The sequence below is a fragment of the Buteo buteo genome, chromosome 16, assembly GCF_964188355.1.
Source record: "Buteo buteo chromosome 16, bButBut1.hap1.1, whole genome shotgun sequence".
NCBI classification, from domain to species: Eukaryota; Metazoa; Chordata; class Aves; order Accipitriformes; family Accipitridae; genus Buteo; species Buteo buteo.
Window position 1 is genome coordinate 16253525 of NC_134186.1, and position 20724 is coordinate 16274248.

The 20724-nt window shown below is 35.6% G+C and overlaps 1 protein-coding gene across 8 annotated transcripts in view; it reads left to right on the top strand.

Annotated features, from left to right (window-relative positions):
* Nucleotides 1-20724, top strand: part of SOX6 (SRY-box transcription factor 6) — a 381731-nt gene that overhangs the window by 132657 nt on the left and 228350 nt on the right. For all 8 annotated transcript variants that reach the window (XM_075048005.1, XM_075048010.1, XM_075048011.1 and 5 more), the window contains one exon: nucleotides 12166-12409. In XM_075048005.1, the coding sequence (XP_074904106.1) occupies nucleotides 12166-12409 (244 nt within the window). The remainder of the gene's footprint in view (nucleotides 1-12165; nucleotides 12410-20724) is intronic.

The following is a 20724-nucleotide window of genomic DNA, read 5'->3' on the forward strand; positions in this document are numbered from 1 at the left end:
AATTTCACATTGCAAAATGACCCAATGTAATTTTTCTATGCCAAGAAAAGTTGTTAAGGATATATCTTTAGCTGAATAAAGAGGATTCAATTAACCTCAGTACAGCTGCTCTGATTTACAGTGTCTGAGGATCTGACCCATACTCAAAAGTCTATAATGATTCTATGTGTGTGCCATAATTCCTAGATTAACAGATACATTTCTTTTCAATTCTATTTGTATTTGGTTTAGAACCACAGACACTGAACTGACTCGTTGATGGTTCATGGTAGGGAGGATAGCCATACCAGTTAAATATGCCCGTAAAGCTCTATGTTCTGTATGGCAATGCTTTTGAAATTGGTAATAGAGCTCTCAACAAATGTCCATGAGAAAACAAAACTGTTTGACTCTGTTTTTAGAAGTAATAGGCTGCACATATTACGTGCTGTTTGCTTGTCTATTATAAATTATTACCAAGAAACCTAAGTGGGAAACTGTTACAAAATACAGCCCTGAGCAAAAATTGACACCGTTTGAGAAGACAAGACTTCTTTACAAATGCAGATCATATGTTTTATCCTTAAAATATAGGAAAAAATGGGTCAGAGATGAAAACCACAACAAGGCCCTGTGTATTTCAATGGTAAGCATACTGCATCACAAGTTATAATAGCTAAAATAACTTGTAAGGGATCTAACTGAATTTAAATGGTAAAAATGTTTGAAATCACTGTCAATATTTTAGGTTTGCATTTTAGACATTTGGTTTTTTACTTTCTAATTATCTGGGCACACCTTCATTTGACCGGGCCTTTGGTTTGTGTGCTGGTTTATGTTTTTCTTTGTATTGTGATAGTTGTGCTTCGTGATGTTCTTTGACATGTTTAAAAATACTAACATGGAACTTTGAGCACTTGGGAAATGTGGAGCAATTCAGAGCCTGGGCACTCTTCACCTTTAGCCTTACGGTTGATTTTGCTATGCATGTTTCCTTCTCCTTGTTAGAAATCAGATGCTGTATGCCATAATCTTCCACAAAACCAGGATAGTTGAGGGTCCTCAGTTGTAGCAAATTATTTCTTCCTAACAATTTTGTGGTAGTTTGCAGAACTGAAACCAAAAGACAGGGAGAGTTTGTAGTTTCCTTTGCAATTGATGCAGTTTCAGACTGCTGTATGCAGAGATTGCACACTGCTTGATCTCTCCAAGCTGAATGATGAAATGGTGTAAGCTTTACCTGTGACAGTTACTTTCTAATGTTCTCTGATTCTTTTCAGTGCCTAGTCCAAATACCTTAATGAATTCCTTAAAGATACAAAACCTGTATTCGGAAACTGGTTAATATTAAACAATGATTTTTTTTGTTTTACTAAATAACAATGAAAATACTTTATATTGTTAAGTATGTCACACTAAGAATAAGACTATGAATAACAATGTCTTAGATTTTTTTTTTTTTTAAGGGAGTTAAAATTGGTAGAGATTTCATCTGTGGACCTTGTGAAAGAATAGGAGGTTCAAAGTCTCAATAAATTGAACTTTAAATTGTTTGCACTTCTTAATGGCAACTGATTAGCTTAATTAATAGAGGAGATAATGTTTTGGTTTACTTTATTTGAATTCTTAGACTGCTACAATTATTTATCTTTTGTCTTCATATTTTCATATTGAAGTAAATTAACATGAAGAAAAAAGGGCCCCATCTACTCCCTCCCATGAAAACTTGCAGAGCCCAAGCAGTGGAGGGCTTGTGGGGAGAAAGAGCAAAGTTGCCACATTGTTGTTCTTGGCCATATTGCCAATCAAACAGGGGTATTTCTGAAATATTTCCTGGGTAGTTTCAGCTAGGCATAGTATCCCCTGTAATCTTTTTCTGAACAGTATGCTGCTTCAGACTACCCTGTCCTTTATCCCACTAGTAGCTGCAGCTCACTGGTAAATGAGGTGGTTCCTGCAGGGGTCTGTAAACACATTTTAGGGTTCCCATTGTGCACATCTATAAGGATCATATTGTGTAAGCCTTAGTTCAAAACAAAGAAATATTGTGCAAAATGCTGCCTTGTAAAAGCCTGCTTGTAAGGACTCTAACAAAAATCAGAATTTCTCAAAGTTGCAGAAATTGGGGCATTTTGTCTAGTTTTATCTGATTTAAATGCTTGTGACTTTAAAATTGTTGTGGGTCTTTGCTACCTTCCTTTCTTCCTCTGTACCCACTGTCCCGTCCCAATCTGTCCTCCTAAATTTGCTGCTTAGCCCCTTGAAAACAAAGCCACAATTAGGCATACCAGCTAAAGCGTATCAATATTCTAATACAGTGGAAAAGAAGGTGCTGTGTTGTATGCTACAGCATAATGCACGAGAGCAAGCATCAATGGCCAAAACCTGTGAGCAGGTTGTAGTCGGAGAGCCCAGCCTTTGGTGCTGCACCTGAGCTCCCAGGGATGCAACGCCTGAGGCAAGATGCAGGAGGTGTTCCCGGTTATGTGGAGCCTGCATCTTTTCCTCAAGCTCTTCCCCAAGGCTAACGACATCTTTAAGCAGTCCTTGTGCCTGCTTTATCCGCAAGGCTTAGGATTACATCTGGCTCTGGCACAATTGTGCAGGGTGGAAAAAAGCTGCTTGTCCCTTACTGCCGTTCTTGAATATTCCTTCAGAGGAAAAACGATGTCAGCCTGATTCTCAGCTTTGCATATTTTGCTTTTCTCTCTTCTTTTGTAACTCCTCCAGCATCGGTGAAACTTTAAAACGTATGCGAAGGTGATGTGCATATACATCAATAAATGTGCAAGAACTTTCTGCATGCATTAGTAGTGACTGGAATATTGATACAGAAAAGGTAATCCATGATATCACTCAACAATGCAAATTTTTCAAGAATAATTTAAGTTTAGCTTCATTTCTGTGAACCACATGAAAATATTTTTTCAAGTACATATGCTACCTAGGACACTCCTTTATAGTTTATAGGATGCCCAGAGCTACTGTAGATGTAAAACACTATTTCTGGTTATAAGATCTCTGCATCACCAAAATGCAAATTTCACTCCTGAATATGTAGGCCACTTGCTGAATAACCTGAAGAAATATATGGTGAAAATGTTAGTTCTCATGTATTCAGATTACCCCCTTCAAAGGTCTTCCTCAGGTTTTTAATATCCTGAAAGTCCCAGTTCTGAGGCAGTCTGAAGTTCAAACTTCATTTTCGGTTCTTAAGAGTGAAGTCATTTAAATAAACAAATAAAAGCGGCACGTCATGCATAGCTTGTGCCAAAGTACGCCATGTGCCAGTTAGAATTAATTTTTATGAATCCTTACATATAAGAGTTTATAATAACAACAATACAGATACGTATGCTTGTCCCTAGCATCTCTGATGACACTTGCAGTTTTGAATGTGCACAAGTAACATCCCAGCACGGTTCTGACCTGTGTTTATTTTTAGTATTTCACGAATCAACTTCTTTAGCTGTTTTTCTTTCTCACTTAATAAAAGGCATATAAATCTTATTGCTAAATAACACTAGGTTATTTGATAGTAAAAATAAAATCCCTCCTCCGTTTCTTTGTGAATAGTCAGATGGATGTGTTTACCCTTTAGAGAAATTTAGATTTGATATTTTTGTTATGTTTTGTTTTCTTCCTGGTAATTACGTTGGCACGTTGCTGATCCCTAGTTGTGCATTATTACAATGGAAGGTGACAATCTGATTGTCTTCAGTTGGAGAAACAAGTAATTTTATATTCACTGAGCTGTCAGGTAACAGTACCTCACAGTACTGAGAGCTCCTGGCAATGTGGTTTGGCACCTATATTTAAGTGCTTTGAAGCTTGCGTAACCTCTACTGAATGAGAAATATTTTGCCTGGTAGAAATGTTTTTAGGCTTGTAGTGTAAGGTTTTTATTAAAAAGACAATCCGTAACTGAGCTGCAGAGCCATTGTTTCGTCTTACATGGAGGTACTAATTAGGTTGTTTAGTGCAACTGGCTACAGGTGAGCCTGAAATTGATACTCCATTTCACTGCCTACTGAGGTGCTCTATTGAACTTAGAAATGAGGATCAGAAATATGGAGAGGAGGGAGGAGAATGGGGAAGGAGGGGAGAGAAATCTGACTGTAGATAAAATATTTCTGTTCTGAATTAGGTGGTGCAGAGAAATGGATGGCACATGACCTTTTGTTTTCACACCTGTAGGACTGGAAATTAACTGTTTAACTCATTACATGGAATCTTAAGCACCTCCTGAAAATTAACTGTAGGAGGAAAAAAAAGTGTAAGAATACTGCATCTTACTGTTGGAGTATGCATCTCATAGAATACTGAAAGGATTTAATGAACATTTCAGGAACTTATGCCCATCAGGTTTAAGTGTGCTCAGGAAGATTTCTAGTTATTAGAACAAGTTCTTAACTGGCTTTGTAAGGGAAAAAATAAATGTATTCTTTTCTTTTGTATGAAGTCTAATCATGCTAAAATAAATTCCTCTTAGTATTTTTAGGCATCCTTTATCAAAACCAGTTATATAATCATTCAGCTACACAATTAAGTCATTCTATTCCATAAAATATGTGAATTAATGCTTATTTATAGCAACCATTGTTTTTTAATTTTATTGTTAGTGATTGCTTTTATTTATATTGTATATTCTTTCACTTGCTGCCTAAAAAACCAAATCCTAACAAGTTGCTGATGGATAAATTCTTGGCACGCTCACTCTTGTTCCCGTAGTTATTGGTAAAGATAGCTGGAAGTCAGTACCGCCTTTTTTCTTTTTCTTTTTCCAACAGTAAGAAATTGGATATCCAGAGACACATGGTGTAGTCATAGGACTTTAAAGGCAGTCATCACTGAGAAGCTAATAGCAACCAATTAAACAGAGGTGGTTACGTGATGTAACATTATCAGGAGAAACAATTCATGAGTCAAAGCATTCCAGGGCATATGAGCTCCGGTCCAAAGAACAGTCTGAAGCTGTTTAAATAAAGTGACAGCAATATTGTCAGCTAAATATAAACTATTGAAAATATTAACTACAGTGAGTGAAGATGAGCACATCCCAGGTGCTAAATGATTATTCTTTCACTGCCCTTTACTGCATTCAGTGTGAGTTCACCTTAGGCATTTTCAGTGAAAGCTCCGGGTAGTGAATAAAGAGAATGGAATATTTAACCTACTAGAAAGGTAGGCTGTATTTTTGACATTTTATGAATCCGACTAAACACTGGATTTTCACTGAAAAGTCATCATGGGCTGCAAGGCTGTTTTGCTGCATCCATTTTAATGTTTTTGACAACTAGATGAATAGACAGGAACTCGTTCCCTAACCCTAATATTTTATTGTGGCTGCAAGGCTGAGAAGGTCACTATAATGGCAGAATGTAAGAGAAAGGCTTTCCAAAAAAGTTCCAAGGAGCTGTTTAGCTCTCACATTGTTTGATTACAAATGAGAAGAAATACCATAAAAATTGTTCCAAACCCTCTGAGCTTTGAGGAAGTCTGAATCTGAAGTCAAACTTTGTGATATGGATCCATATCTATTAGCAGAAGTGTAATATGTCTGGATTGGAAAAACAAATGCAAGAATAGCTGAGTGTGTATCTTGGAAGCTGTGGGTATATTGCTTAGCTCGATGCTTATTTCAGCTAGAGATTTGGGCGCTCAGTTAGCATAATAGCTGTCATTTCTTGAATCATATTTTCTTCCATCCCTCCCCCAGGCTTTTATTTCCAAGGTGATTCCTGTGACTACCAGAAACTCTCTAATCTTGCAATGCTGTTTATGATCATATGCAACTAATTCTTGTAGTATTCCTGCAAAATGAAGCCGAGGAAGAGCTTGAGGGAGTTGAGCTGACTGGCCTAAGGCCTTGCTGTGACTCAGAGCCAGAGCCAGGAACAGAAACTGGGAGATTCTCTCCCATTGCTGCCTTGTCTATTCGTACGTGTTTTGTGCATAGAGATTCATGTTGGGGTGCAGGGCCCCAGGAGAATGGAATCTTGCTAACTGTTCATTTGTGTTTCTAAGGCTCCTTGAAAACAGATATGAGATTTCATAATTTTAGGAAATAACTGTTTATTCTAAAATGGCAGACAGATTACAGCATTAGATTTACAATGAATTACGTTACTGAGTTATGCCTACAGAACATTGTTTTAGAGGGGCAGAGCTGCCAAATATTTTGGCTATTGGCAAAGCATTTGCATTTTTCTTTAAGTCTATATGAACACTAGTGTAACTGGTATCTTTATACAGCAAAAATAAAGATCAGTTTTCCTGAATGTTTAAACGATGCTAAACTGGTTTGCAGTTAGAAATAAGTAAGTTGTTCCCCTAACTTCTGTGCAGCTATGGCAGTGTAGCCTGTTGTACATCAGGCCTGTATAGGTATATACTTGTGTACTAGTATAGCACTTGTATAGGTATAGCACTTGTATAGGTGAACTTGCACTGCAAAATAGATTGCATAAAGGATGGTCTTGAGTTTCAGAAGGGGTTTGAGGATCCACAAAAGACACAAGGCCACCAAGTAATGAGGTGTGCCATAGTTACAAAAGAGGAGGATACTGTGGACAATGCAAGCAAAGAAGAGTATACAATGCATTTAATTTATCCCAAGGCTGAGTGGTGATTTGTAAGGGAGGGTCCTGTAAGTCACATTTAATATTATGAGAGGAGTATGTGAGTTTGTTGCTCTTTTAGAAGGTGGGGCAGGATAGGATGCTGTGGCTGAATTTTACTTTTCATGAACACCAGGTTAGCATAAAAGTTTAGAAGGAAATATTTAAAAGGTTATGAGCACTTCTAAAGATGGTTTCTCTTAATTTATTTAGTTCTGGAGTCACCAAAGCACTTAGACATGTGCTTAACTTTTTGAAACTGAGTAGTCCAATTTGAAATTAGTGGACTGCTTGCATACTTACAGTTAATCATGCACTTAAGTACTTTAATCTGGCACTTCGGGGAAAAGGAATGGAGACTGTTCATAAAAGCTCTGTAAATGAATGTATTTCTAATCTAATCTGATTCCAATCTACTGTTGGAGCTGTAGACCTGGGTTATGTCTATACTGCAGTCACTAAAGCAGGATGAATTAGTCCATCTGAGTACCACGCTACTGTAGTTGGAGTGCTATCAGAAACAAGCTTGTTTAAAATTAGTTTGGATATCTCAGCATTACAAAGCAGTCATTTATGTGGCTGCAGTGTAGACATGCCTTTAGGTTTATGAATGCCTTGAGAGGGTGGAGCAGAGCAGAAGCTGGAGTCTCCAGCCAACTACAAGTCTGCTTCGTCATATATCTCATTGTTATTGCTTAGTTTATATGTTTTTGAAACAGTGTCTGGGCTATCACATTGTAGTGATACTTTGTGGCTTGATTCTGAAATGTCTAGCAGCTAAACCACCAGGTCTAGCCATAATTTCCAGTGTAACATTTAATCATTTGAGCAGTCAGCAGGCATGGAAGATTTTAGGCTTTGGAAGCCTTTCATGTCAGAAATATCATCTAATAGTTTCGAAAAAGAAGATATACATTGTTTGAAGAATTCGAGACCATAGAAAAGCCTTAGACAAAAAACAAAAAAAAGAGGTATTTTTATTTGTATTTAGAAAGGTATAACACAGACTGTCTGTAGGAAAAAAGGAAAACTGACGTTTTGAGAATCTGACTGGCAGTCTTCATCAGAGCAGAGAGAATTTCTTCTCTGGATTAAAATAAAAAATCATGTCAGATATATAGAGAATGGAGCTGTTTGGGACTGTGTTTAGTTTGATGTAGGTAAAAACCCTTAGCAGTTCAATTTTAGCTTTACTACCTTGGTATCGAGGCTGACTGAAATTGGGGTCCAATTCCTCAACATTACTGAAGTTTTGATAAATGATCCCATTCTTTTTCTGTCTCAAGATCAAAATGAGATAGAATTTATTCTAGTTTTGGAAAATCCAAACCAAGATTTATTCAATTCTCAAAGTTGAGTAGGTGATAGGATTTCAGATAATTAGAGCCTTTTTCAACTTTTTTTTCATACACATTAGGTATATTTTCCACCTTTAGTGATTGCTGTGTTCAGCTAATCTGTCAATTTCACCAAAGCAACAATTTCACAATGTAGTTTTCTTTCTGATTGTGTGCTGTGTAATCAATATACTGATATAATGTGAGTGTAATTTCCTCTCTTATTTTATCTTCACTGCACAGTATTATAAATAAACAGCTAAAAAAGAAAAAAGAAAGAAAAGCACCAAACAAATCTGTTGCATCTTCTTTTAAGATTGTACCACTGTAGACACTTGTTCTAGTAAAGTAGAATTGGACCCACTTGATTGCATTTAAATTTTTCATGCTTCAGCAGTTTGTCTGGGAGCACAGTAAAGAAAACCCCCCGAGCGAGGATAGTTTAGAATAATAGAACTTGATTTTGTGTATTATAGCGGCACCATTTGCGCTGCTGTAGTTAGGGTTGTGTCAGCACTTCCATTATAAACCCCTGTTTGCAGGGGTTATAACTAGGGAGATATTTTTTATCAGAAACTTTTTTTAAAATCATTCGAGTGAATTTAATTGATAATAGGAGAAAAAAATAAAATAAATTATAATGGAAATTAGTAAATTTCTGATACATTTTGCAAGCCTTATTTATTATGAATATTGATCTTTTTTTTCCTCTCACCAGGGATGTTAGCAAATACATTTGGAATATTTTAAGTGTAAAATTGGGAAGTTACTATGGCTTAAAATTTGACTGCTATTCATACTCATATTTTAACATTAAAACATTTTAACACAACAACTTGTTCTATGATTTAATGTTATCATAAAAATAAACTACTCAAATGGGCCAGATTCTTCTCACTTTGAATTTGGTGGGGCCTTGGAGTTATTGGCCGAACTGTGCGTTTGGACCTGATGGAGTTCAGTGTGCAGAATTCTCCCATTTAAGTAAAACCAAACAGGTAACGAGTAAAAACCTGCATGAAGTAATTGACTGAATAACACCCAGTCTCAGAGTTTATATTTACTCTGTTTTACTGATTATAAGCCCAGGCATAATCAATATTTGGTGCATAACCTGGCACCCTCAGAAGACGTGTACACATGAGGGTTATTGATTGAGTTCATGATTGTGCTGGGAAAAGAAGGTGGGGGGCTTAATCCAGCAGGGTCCTACATGTCTGTCCCTTTTACCCCCATGTTTAAAATCTAGCAATCAAAAACCTGAAAGGTACCATTAAGTGCTGACCTCTGACCATAATTAATATGTGAAATCTTGCCATTTTAACAAAGGTTTGGGGGAAAATAGAAGTGAAACACACCCCTAAAAATTATGTCATGAGGACAGCAAGTCCCTGGGAGGCCTGCCTGAGCTTGCCTTTCTTTTCAGGCTCCTGGACTATAGGTAACCGAGTAAAGTGCAATATGAAAACGCGTCTGACCATAATGCAGCTGTGGAGAAAAGGGGTAGATGGAGCTGGAAAGCATTTGAACCCTACTCTTGGTCCATTCTCTTAGTCTAGTACAGACAAAAGTTGCTGGGCATGGCTTGAGGTTATTAGTGAATGCGACGTTGTCAATATAATTTTATTTTTAAGGTTAACAGAGTCCCCTTTTCTCTATGTAATCAACTTAAACAACAGAACACAAATAGACATTTTTATTTAATTGTGTTTAAAACATCATGAATAAGGGGAAAGTATATTAGTGTATATAGCAAAGAAAAAGTGTTTCTTCTATAGTGCGTTACCAGTAGATAGCTTTACTGAATGGTCACTTGAGGAAGTACGGAAAGCCTGTTTATGAAATAGAGGTGAAGCCTTTCTACACTAATTATATTCAGCATGTAATTTCTAAACTTCAGTCTGAATTTTGATTTTCAATTAACATTCCCAATTTGAAGATAATTTTCTATTTAATGTAATTGCAGGAAATAATTTATTGGCTGATTAAGACTGAGGGCCCAGCCTTCCTTAAGAAAACAGTCCCTAACAAACCAGCCTTTAAAGCCAACTCGTAGCTTTGGACAGATTCAGCCTATTTTTGCAGCTGCAGAGTTGTATTTAATTAGGATTGTGCACTATTATTCATTGGTGCAGTTTGTAGTTGAAATTATTCTTAAGAGACATTTTCATTTCTAGTTTTGTGTCATGATTAATTTATGGTGAAGAAACAGCCATAGCTATTTCTTTTCACAGAAGCTCGTTCGGTTTGAAACAGGAATGAAATCTGTTGAGAAGGTGAAAGAAAGGAAAATCCTTTATTGTGACTTTCAGTTTTCATGTCTGGTTTTCAAATTGCATAGAGCATTGACTTATATTTTCATGTGAGTGATTACATTAAAATGACTATTTTAATGAGAAAAGGGAAAGTAAACCTTTTATTTTGTCTTGGATCATAGTAATTATGAACCAGAACCTTTTGAAGTACGTACAGTAATGCCGGTTGCTGAACTCTTGGCATGTTCTCTGTAGCATCAACACAAATTCTTTAGTGTAGCAAGAATGTAATACACAGTTTAAATTCCTCAGTTCTGCTTGTTTGCAACATTAATATTAGACTCCCACTTACACTTAGGGTCCCCTAAAGAAAACACAAACCTTTTTTGCCTCACCAGTATCAAGTTTAAGAGGCAGGATTATCTCTATTTACAGAATAGTTATTCTAAATAGGTATCAGTGTTTTAATATGTTTCAAAGCACTTCAAAGCTTGTAATACTTTCATATAGAACTGTACATAATTAGATTAGTTGATCCTATATTAATTTTTTTTTCACTGTAGGATACTAAATCTGAACTCCCTCATTAATTGTGAGAAATTTAGCATTAGCTGTTAAATCCTATGTGAAACACAGGCTGCTACATAAAAACTACTGTTTAAATTGGAATTAACTTAATTATTTTTCTTTGCACTTGATATTTCCTTCACTGTAATATTCATGAAAGCATGTGACAGATTTGTAAATTTAACTGTTAGTCTCAGATTTCCAGACCCTTTAATCAGTATTTATTTGTCTGTAGAAACAGTACTAGCAAGTTAATGATTTGCTAATTTGAAAAATGCTCATGTGGTTTCCTATGTTAACTGATTTGTGCATTTTTAAAGAAATGGTATGAAATCAATTATTGTTAAGAAGCAATTAAGGTGAAGATCTTATTCCTTAGTTTCTCAGCAATTCCAGTGTCAAGGATATTCTAAAGTTACTAAAACCTGGGAAGATAGCTAAGATATTTTAGCTGTCTTCTTTCAGGTTTATTAATGATTGTTTTAACAGTTGCAGTTAATCTTATTAGAAATTTTAAACAAAGTGTTTTCAGTTTTTCAGTTGAAGTCAGTTATATTTTCATCTAAGTGCAGAAACTGTGGTGAAAGCTGTGTTTGCATATGAGATGGTAGTAAGAGGCCATTATCAGGAAAGACATTTAACATAAATCAATGCATTTATTCATTACACTTTAAAGTCATTTAAAGTAATTTGTTGAGCTATATCCTATACTCGATGCCTAATATGAAATGAAACATAATTATTTTAGGTTTTTAGTTCAAACTGTAAAAGATTACTCAGATATTATCCATCCATTCAATAAACCATTCAGTTTTAGAACACTTTTTACATGAACATCTCAAAACATTTTCCAAAATGTAAAACTGGGTAAAATTTTAAACAGGTTAAGAGCAGATACAGCTTTAAACAAAGAGCAGAAGGACTTATTTAGCAGAATTTGAAATGGATTTAAAAATTCTTATCTGTGTAGAAAACATCTGCTTGCAAGGAATGAGGTTAGGAAAGCATGATGGACTCTCTCATTTAAATGTTTGCTTACAACCTTCAGACTTCTCATGGGAGTAGGAGTTTAGACTTGAAGTCTTATGCAAAATCAACATGAAAATACCAATAAAATCACTATTTTCTTATGGCTGGAGAAAATCATATTGTTTGACAAGTCTAAACGAATAGAATGACATCATATAACTTAACCCTGACCTTGACTTGGCATCAATGAATACTTTATCTCAGTGATTTGGATCCAGATCCCCCAAACCCTTACTTTTTAGAGTACTTTTGTTGGCTGCATATGATTAATTTTTAACTGTTGTAGGCAAGTCTAGTGTGTTTAGAGGACTGTTTTGAGCTTGATTTTTTTCATTTACCACCAATGTTTTCTTTCTGTCTGCTTTTCTTGTTTTGTAGAAGAATGTCTTCCAAGCAGGCTACCTCTCCATTTGCATGTGCAGCTGATGGAGAGGAAACAATGACCCAGGACTTAGCATCACGAGAAAAGGAAGAGGGCAACAGTGATCAGCATGTGACCTCTCATCTGCCTCTACATAATGTAATGCACAACAAACCTCACTCTGAGGAGCTACCAACTCTGGTCACGACCATCCAACAAGATCCCGAGTGGGATGGAGTCATCTCAGCCCAACACAGAATGGTGAGTTTTACAGTTTTCACAGTGGCTTTCTAAATTAGTATTGTAAAAGACTGTTCACTTCCATTTTGAAAGACATGTTCAGTACAATCCTTCTTGGATGTAAAGCTTTTTAAATGTTAAAGTGTCGGTGTTAGTAATAAATCAATATCAATACGGTGTAATTGTAAATTACAGTTGTATAATCTTCTTAAGTATACAGGTCTATATGAATGAGGTCATTTGATGAGTTCACCTTCGGAAAGGAAATGCATCTATTTATCGTGTTTTCATTCATACCTTGATTTATGTCATAACCTCTCTAGCTCATATATTCAAGCATTAATTTCTGACAGGAGGATGTAGCTCACAACTGTTTGTCATCTGCAAAGTGTTGTGCTGAAGGAAGAAACTTTAATGTATTTTTTTACTTTTCTCTCAGAAATAGAACCCACCAAATCTAGAATATTATAGCTTTACACCACAACAAAGAAGCTGGCATTTTAGGTGACACAAACATCCTGCTCTATTTATAGGAAATGGCAATCTTTTGTGGAGGGGGAAGGTGTTTATGAGTAACTATGTCATGGTCTTCTGCTCTAGAACACTAGTTTGTATATAGGTGATGTTAGCAATGATCGGAATTATTACCTGTATTCTCTTCAGTAGCCTAGATAAATTTATTTTGCAGCTGTAATTCTGTCTCTGCATCCCCAAAACTGTGCAATAAATGGACAGACTGAAAGAAGACTGAATGGGCATAACATCTCAGTCTATTTATTTTCCTTGCATGTGTTCCTCAGGAACAGAAGTAAGGTACGTGGAGCAGCCAGGTGTTCTGTAAATGTAGAACATCATAATTCCAGACTCTCCATAAAGTGGCTTTCACAGACATTAAATTCACACAGTTAGTTTAAAAAGAATACCCTGCCTTTTCATAAAATTTCTTCTGTATTTTTATTAAATGTCTATGAGCGGATTTTATTCAGCAAGTCTTTATTTTTTTTCCAGTATGAATCAGCAGCTTTTAGTAAGGTTAAAGAGCAATTGTAGAATTTTTTTGACAGCACTAACAATAATAAACTTATTTTAAATTTGACTAGAAATAATAATTCTAATGCACTAGTCAACACAGATACTGGAATTCTTCATGCATATTGTGGTGCCTGGAATTGCTGCACTACAATAATACCTATTTTATTAATATAGTGGGGTTTTTTTTCTTTCTAAAATCCAATTGATTTAAAAGATCAAACCAAGCCACAAAAATGCTATCTAATTTGTAATGCACAATTTAAGCCGGTGCAGAACTTTGTCAGGCCTAAAATATTCCTCAGTATTTGGGTGACTGTCATGAAGAAGCCAAAATTTCAACTGTAAAAATAGCTTTAAAGAAAAATGAGCATAGGTTAGTAATTTGGTAAAGTAGGTTGTAAGTTGTATATATGGCTTCTATGCAGAATGCTCAGATGGAACCTTATTTTGGATGGAGAGTCAGTCTTCTGCCCAAGTCATGCGATAAGCACATCAGAATACTTTTAATGTCTATGTTAGCAGGAGGACAAGCTGGACTAGAAAGGTTTGGTCAAGTTTGTTGATGGAAAAAATAAATCTGTGAATTCATCAGCTACTTTCCTATTCATTCAGAGAGGCATGTGAACTCTGGGAATTTCGGTCTTAGGACACCAATAACATTGATAAAATGACTCTGTGTCCCAGAGAGAAAGGAACTCCCAGCCTTTTGTGTCCCTCACAGCATTTGTTTTTGGTTCAGGCTGTTCCTTGGACCTGGAGGCTTCAGCCAAAATGATAGAAACTCTTGCAGTATGATCAGTTGTACCCATTTGTATTGCTCTGAAGTGGGTGTACACTTACAGCAAGAGTGCAATCTCTGTTTTCTTTCTTAATGCTGCACTATCATGTCAATGCTTGGACATGGCATGAAACAATACCCAGCTTATCACGTTTCAGAACAGATGCACAAACTTTTCTTGAGTGACTTAGCACTCTGGTTTTCCTCTCTCCTTTTTTCCATCATATATGTAGATGAATGTCCTGAAAGTCATAAGGATTTTCCACAATTCCCTTAGGTTAAATCGGTGGGGTATGTATGCCATCCTTATTTAGGTAGCTCTCAGCTAAACCAACAGAATATTATTTTTTTTTTTGCACAGTTCAAAGCTGGCTATAATTTACAAGGCTTGGCTAGAAGTGAAAACTGAAGTTCTAAGGCATGCTGTTTGGTTGCACTTAAAAGAGATATAAAATGTACAGAGCAAGGTCCCAGTGCCTTTACAGTTTAGGTGAGTTAGATGACTGGTTTGGTGAAAATTTTTTTTTCTCCTTGAGGGACTGTCATTTAGGGTAACTCTTTTGATTCTTTTTGATTACTTTTTGTCCCTTATTTATGTCCTTCATGAGCAAACCTTTAAGCCTCAATTCATTGCATAAAGTTTCTCTGAAACACGTCAGTCTCCAAGCAGGCATCAATACTGCTAAGAAAGAATTCAGAGGCACCTGCAATTTTCCCAATGAAAGCAATTTCATACGCCTTTAAGGGAGGATAGGAGTTTCTTTCCAGAAAGACAAATTCCAGTAGGTGGTTGGGCAATTTTGAGATAGGTGCTGTGGTAGTGACTGCTTTTCTACTTAATAAAACCAAATTCCCAGAAGGTAAGTGCTTTCTGACCTTTCCCAGACGGATCCTTTCAAAGCAGATTTGAAGAAGCACCTGCTCATACCATTTATACTGAAAGTAAAGACAGTAGTGCTGTCATTAAAATGCATCAATAATGTGTGTTGTCTGGTTATAAGATAGTAAATTCAAAGAATGCTGTGTCGACATATGGGGAGGAAAAGATTTCTTTTTTATGTGGTATCTAATTAAAGGCACAATCCTTCATCCTTTGTGCCCTTAAAACTACTAAGGAGTTCACTGGAATTTGTGAGAGCACACACAGTATGTATCTTAATGTGCTACAAGGGCCATACAGGTCTTAAGTGAAAAAAAGTTACTGTAGCAGGGCAATTTGACTGAAAAAAAAGATTGATTTTTTTCCCCAACATGTATGGTATGCAGCACTTTCTGTAATATAAAATACCTTTAAACTACATTGTGTATTATCATAAAAAAACCACACTGGCTAGAAATGTTTTCAAACTTTCACTCCCTTTTGATATCAGGCATTGCTTTCCACTGAGTCCTTTGTGTATTCTGAATGTCTGGAAGCCAAAATATTTTGTTTTAACTCCCACTCTATAGTATTTCCCAGCTGTGTACTTATATGGTGTAATAAAAGGATTTAACAAATGGGAAATAGCAGCTGCATTTGGAAATTCCCTTTGTGCTCCCTTTTCATTTGACAGATTCAGCAATGTGTAACAACTGTAACGTCAGACCTGTAATGACTTACACTGCAAGTATCATATCACCAGCCAATCTGATGTTATAGTGGGAAGAAAATGAAACAACCAAAAGATTTCTGTAATTTCGTATTGCTGAGCTGAAAAGATTATATGTATATTTCTAACTGTAACTCAATATAAAAATACCTGGACATATGGGTGTTTATTGCTGCCTGTAGTTCTACTAGAAAATAAAATCTATTTCAGGCTAAGGACGTATCTGTTTGCTGCAGTAAACTGTAGGGAAGAGGGCAAAATGGTACTAAGATAATAAGGAAAGTATCCTGCTTTCTTCATGACAGTGAGTAGCAGGCAAGAAATACAGTCAAATTTTTAGGTTGCATCCAAAACCTGGCTCTCTTGGGGCAAACAGACTGAGAGAGGATGAGGGGGGAAAGCTTACAATACTTACACAATTAAGCAAAAGAAAGCTTAAACAATACTTACTTTTACTAAATTTAATAGTAAATGAATTGCTGTATCCTAATCATATATATACTAATAAATATGTAAAGAAATGGATAATCACAATTTGTGCTTTGTTCATGGGGGAACCAGGAATGGTGCCCATCTTCATATAGAGCCCAGCACAGCTTGTGAGTTAAATTATGAAGGTTTTTTTTATTTTTGCTCTGAAGTATCAGGACAAAGCAGTGCCAACAACGAGATACAAAATTAGATGGACAAGTGGCCTGATCTTCTTTGAGGAATGGGATGGTATATTCCCACGGCTGTAAAGGCTAGACGTGGGCCTCATGAACAATAAATTTGAGCAGCTTTAACCTAATGAAATCTGGAATCTTTCTCCAAATTGCAGAATTCCCTCCCTGCCCCCAACAGTAAAAAGAAGAGGGAGGCAAATTCTGTTCCCATCCCCAGTCCCAAAATAACAGTCTGGTAACAGCCAGGGTTTGTGAAGAAGCCACAGGCACTGTGCTGATCCCTGTACATGATGATGTATCACTGTGACGGTCACTGTAGTCTTTCTTTTCCCACTGATGTTCCTCCCCTGCCCACCACTGTAGGGGGTATATAGACAGTGTGTGCATGAACAGAATGAGGGTATCCACTACGCTGCTGTTACCTGGAGTGAGAGACTGTTACAGGGAACCACAGCAGCAAGTCAAGTCTAAAGAATGGATGTTATTTCCCTGTGACTGAGGAAAAACAAACACATATACATATACAAATACAACTTAATTACCTCCAAATACATGCTATGTTTCCCTATACATTTTGTAGCGTTATTCAGATACCCCTTGGATTTAGAAATGAAATGCATCTCATTGGATTTTATCTCAAATGGCAATATCAACATATATTTCATAATTATGTCAAGTCTCTGTCTTCTGTTGACTTTTTGCCAAAAGAGTGAAAAGCTTGCTACCTTTCCACTGTGTCTGGACGTAGGTCTCAGCCGTACTGATAGCAGATTTGTAATTGCAGCAGGAAAAGTGAAGATCTCTTAATGCCACATGTATTTGTTCCTTTTAAAATAATTTTAAATCACCAAGTATCAAATTTAACTTTATATAGCTTTAGCAAAACTACTGTCATCAGAAAGGCAGAAATAGGTGGTATCCTGAAAGTCTTAATGTTTCAGTGCTTACTGTCTCTACATAAAACAAGCACAATCTTGTCGCTCCCCCCCTCCTTGTTATTAACTTCTCTTGTTGAAAGTTCTTCCCTTTAAGGAAAATAAACTCAGGTTTTTAGGAAAGATCATTGAAAAACGTTTACACATGCTAAACACTGTGAATTTGTTGTTATATAAATTCATGGCTTCAAATTCTCAAAAGTTATAGATACAATTACATGTTTTGAAATTTTATTTTTAGTTCATTTACAGGCTGGATATGAGCATATAAAATGCATCAAATATAAATGCCCTAAACTCTGGCAATTCTGTATCTGCTAAATTGCTCATGCAGCTGTTATTTACATGTACAAATCTGAGTTTTGTGATGATCGAAAGCAATTCTACTGTGCTTGTGATATTATTTCTGCATGCCAGGTAGTGCATCAGAATCTGTATCTAACTAAAGAGGTAAATACCTTCATATGTAATTGCATGGGTACAAAGTTTTGGCTGAAACTAAAGGGTGTGAAGAAGCACACGATATGATATTTTATTTTTCTATAAAATAGACTTCTATGAGAAATATATTGCAGAAAAGATAAAAATAATTTTTTTTTCAAGCACGTTGTTTTGATTCAAAAAGCATTCAGGTATGTGCTTAACTTGACTTTATTAGGACTGCCAACAACTGTAATGTTAAGCACATGTCTAAAGGTTGGAAAGATCAAGGACTTAGTTTTACTAGCTTTAGCATAAAAAGATGTTTACATTTCATATTAAAAAGAATAAACCTATTCCCTAAAAGTGTGCAGGACAACGTGCTTAATGGGGGTGGTGAAATACAAAACTGACTTTATTTGAAGAAGAATCAAATAATTGTTCTTTTTGGCACGTCTGTTATACTTGTATTATTTTCATTTTGACACTGTACATTTTTTTTTACAAATGCACAGTCTATTTTAAACCTTTCTCTATATTCTAGGGTGAACTGTGTTTAAATAGAATTATTCATCACCTGAATTCTTTGCAAAAGATTTGTAGTTTATGTTCATCTAAACCTGTAGTCATTTTATTCCTTTCTCTTATTTTAACATTTCTTTTTTTTTAATAAAGCAATTTCTGAAAAGTTTTTAATTCACTTCTGTATATTGACATGAATTTTTTCAAAAGTAGAAGCATTAACACGCTCTAAATTGTTAAATTTTTTTTTTTTTCCTTGGGCAAGAAGGAATCAGGTATGCATGCTGATTAACACACTCCAGTCATTAACATGTGATTATGTGGGCTGCATATTGAGCACCTGCCAAAAGATAAAATCCAGCACTTTACTACATCTGTGCAAGGACTTTTTGCATTTCTTTTGTACTTTGACAGCTCAAGAAAAAACAGACTTTGGTATCTTTGTTCAGCATAATAAAACTGTGTACATAAAATGTCTTCATGGAGGAAGGAAAGATAGTACATATATTTATTTTAATCTTTGAGGCCATGAAAAATCCAGGGACTGAGAGTTACACAGCACCAAGTGTAATATGAATCTCCTAATGTACTGTATCACTGACATTCATATACAGTTTACAACATTCCTGCATGTTTATAAGGATTATCTGTTCTGGGATTCAGCCAATGTTATTGTAATTCACAACAGTTTTATGTGATACCTTTATGTCTCATAAATGTCTTGTTTTTATTTCAATCTTCCAAATGTTTCATCAGTGTTTACCTTAAAGAAATACAAGTACTCTATGCAGCAGGCTGGTTTCCTGCATGCATTCCTCTGCAAATGCTAAAAGGGAAACATAAAGCATGCAATACATGTCATGTAACTATATACAGAGAAGGATTTCCACGTGCATTTAATATTGCTAAAAACATAAATACAAATTTTATTTTGATATTTACAATAGATCTAGTTATAAGTTGGACAACTAAGGCGACCTAATAAGAGGAAGTTGGATATATACAAAGTGGTCTGGAATATCCAAGCCACACAATCCTTGTTTTATTTGGCAGCTTCTGACAAGCATACATCACAAAATATGTGTCTTTATTTACCCAAAAGGTAAACAGTGCTAATCAGCTGGGACTGATCACAATGCATCTTCAGTTTCAGTTTAGATGAAAATACAAGTCTAAATACTCATTCTGTAAATGGTTATCCATTACTTTTTCTTAATAAGAGCATTTAATCAAAGTCCAGGGCATAAAGTCTCAATATTGTTGTGATTTATTACCAAACCTAAACACAGGAAGTTAGGACATATGGTATTTGGATAATTAAGGAAATCCTTAGCATCTAGCTCTTACAAAAGCACACGAGTTTATGCATATCATTTGTGGGTGAGTTGATTGCCATGTAGAAATGATTGGTCATTGTATTTAAGAATTTTGAGATGATTTTCCATTCTGGAATGGAGCAAAATGCCTGTCAACATTTTTTCACAGATTTGCTCATTTGCAAAGGGAAGGGTTTAAATCACATAGTTGAAAGATTGTATCTTTCTGAAATCTCTCCACCCAAAAGTTGGTGTACCCGATTCATTTGGTTTGCTCTGAAAACTGAGTATGAAGAGATTGCTGCAATTAAGTGGTCATATTTTACATCAAACAAAAAGTCCCTGCCTATTCCTTCCAAACAGATATCTAGTCTTGCAGTCATAAGACCATATTCATATCATATATGCCTGATTATTATGTCATCTCATTTTTAAACCTTTGATCTAAACTAAAGCTATTTTTTTCTCTCTCTTTTTTCTTTCTTCTTAATTTAGCATAATATTTTTTGGCTTAGAGCTAATGCTTACTGTTGTATTGTTTCTTTTTGAGGTTTTTAGATGTGTATAAAAGACGAAATACAAGCCTCTTACAGATTGTATTCAGCCTATACTTTGGCAGTGAAATCGGTGTAAGTTTTATCAGAGTAAACGCTGAGTTAAAGACTTGAGGTTTTATTCCATTACTTGCCATTTGCCCTCCCACTAGCATAATTTGCTCAGACGTTACAAATGATGTTCTCGCAATAGCTCATAGCAGTCGTTCTCAAGCCTTGGATTTAAATAAATCTTTCGTAATAAAACTTTTGGTTTTTTTTAATTGGATGAGAATTGGAAATGATCAGTTAGATTTTTAATTTCTCTTAATTCTATTTAATTAAATTCCTCAAAATGGGAAACCTTATTTAATGTAGTGATTGGAAATGATTTTGTAAACATTTGCTTTCATTATATGTTAACTCCAGACTAGTTCCAAGTGCCAGCATGCCTCTAGTACTTGGAATCAAAACCACTCTGGATATCCAACTTTCCTGGGGTGTTTACATGTGTCCCATTCAATGCAGAGACAGATAAATATCCCT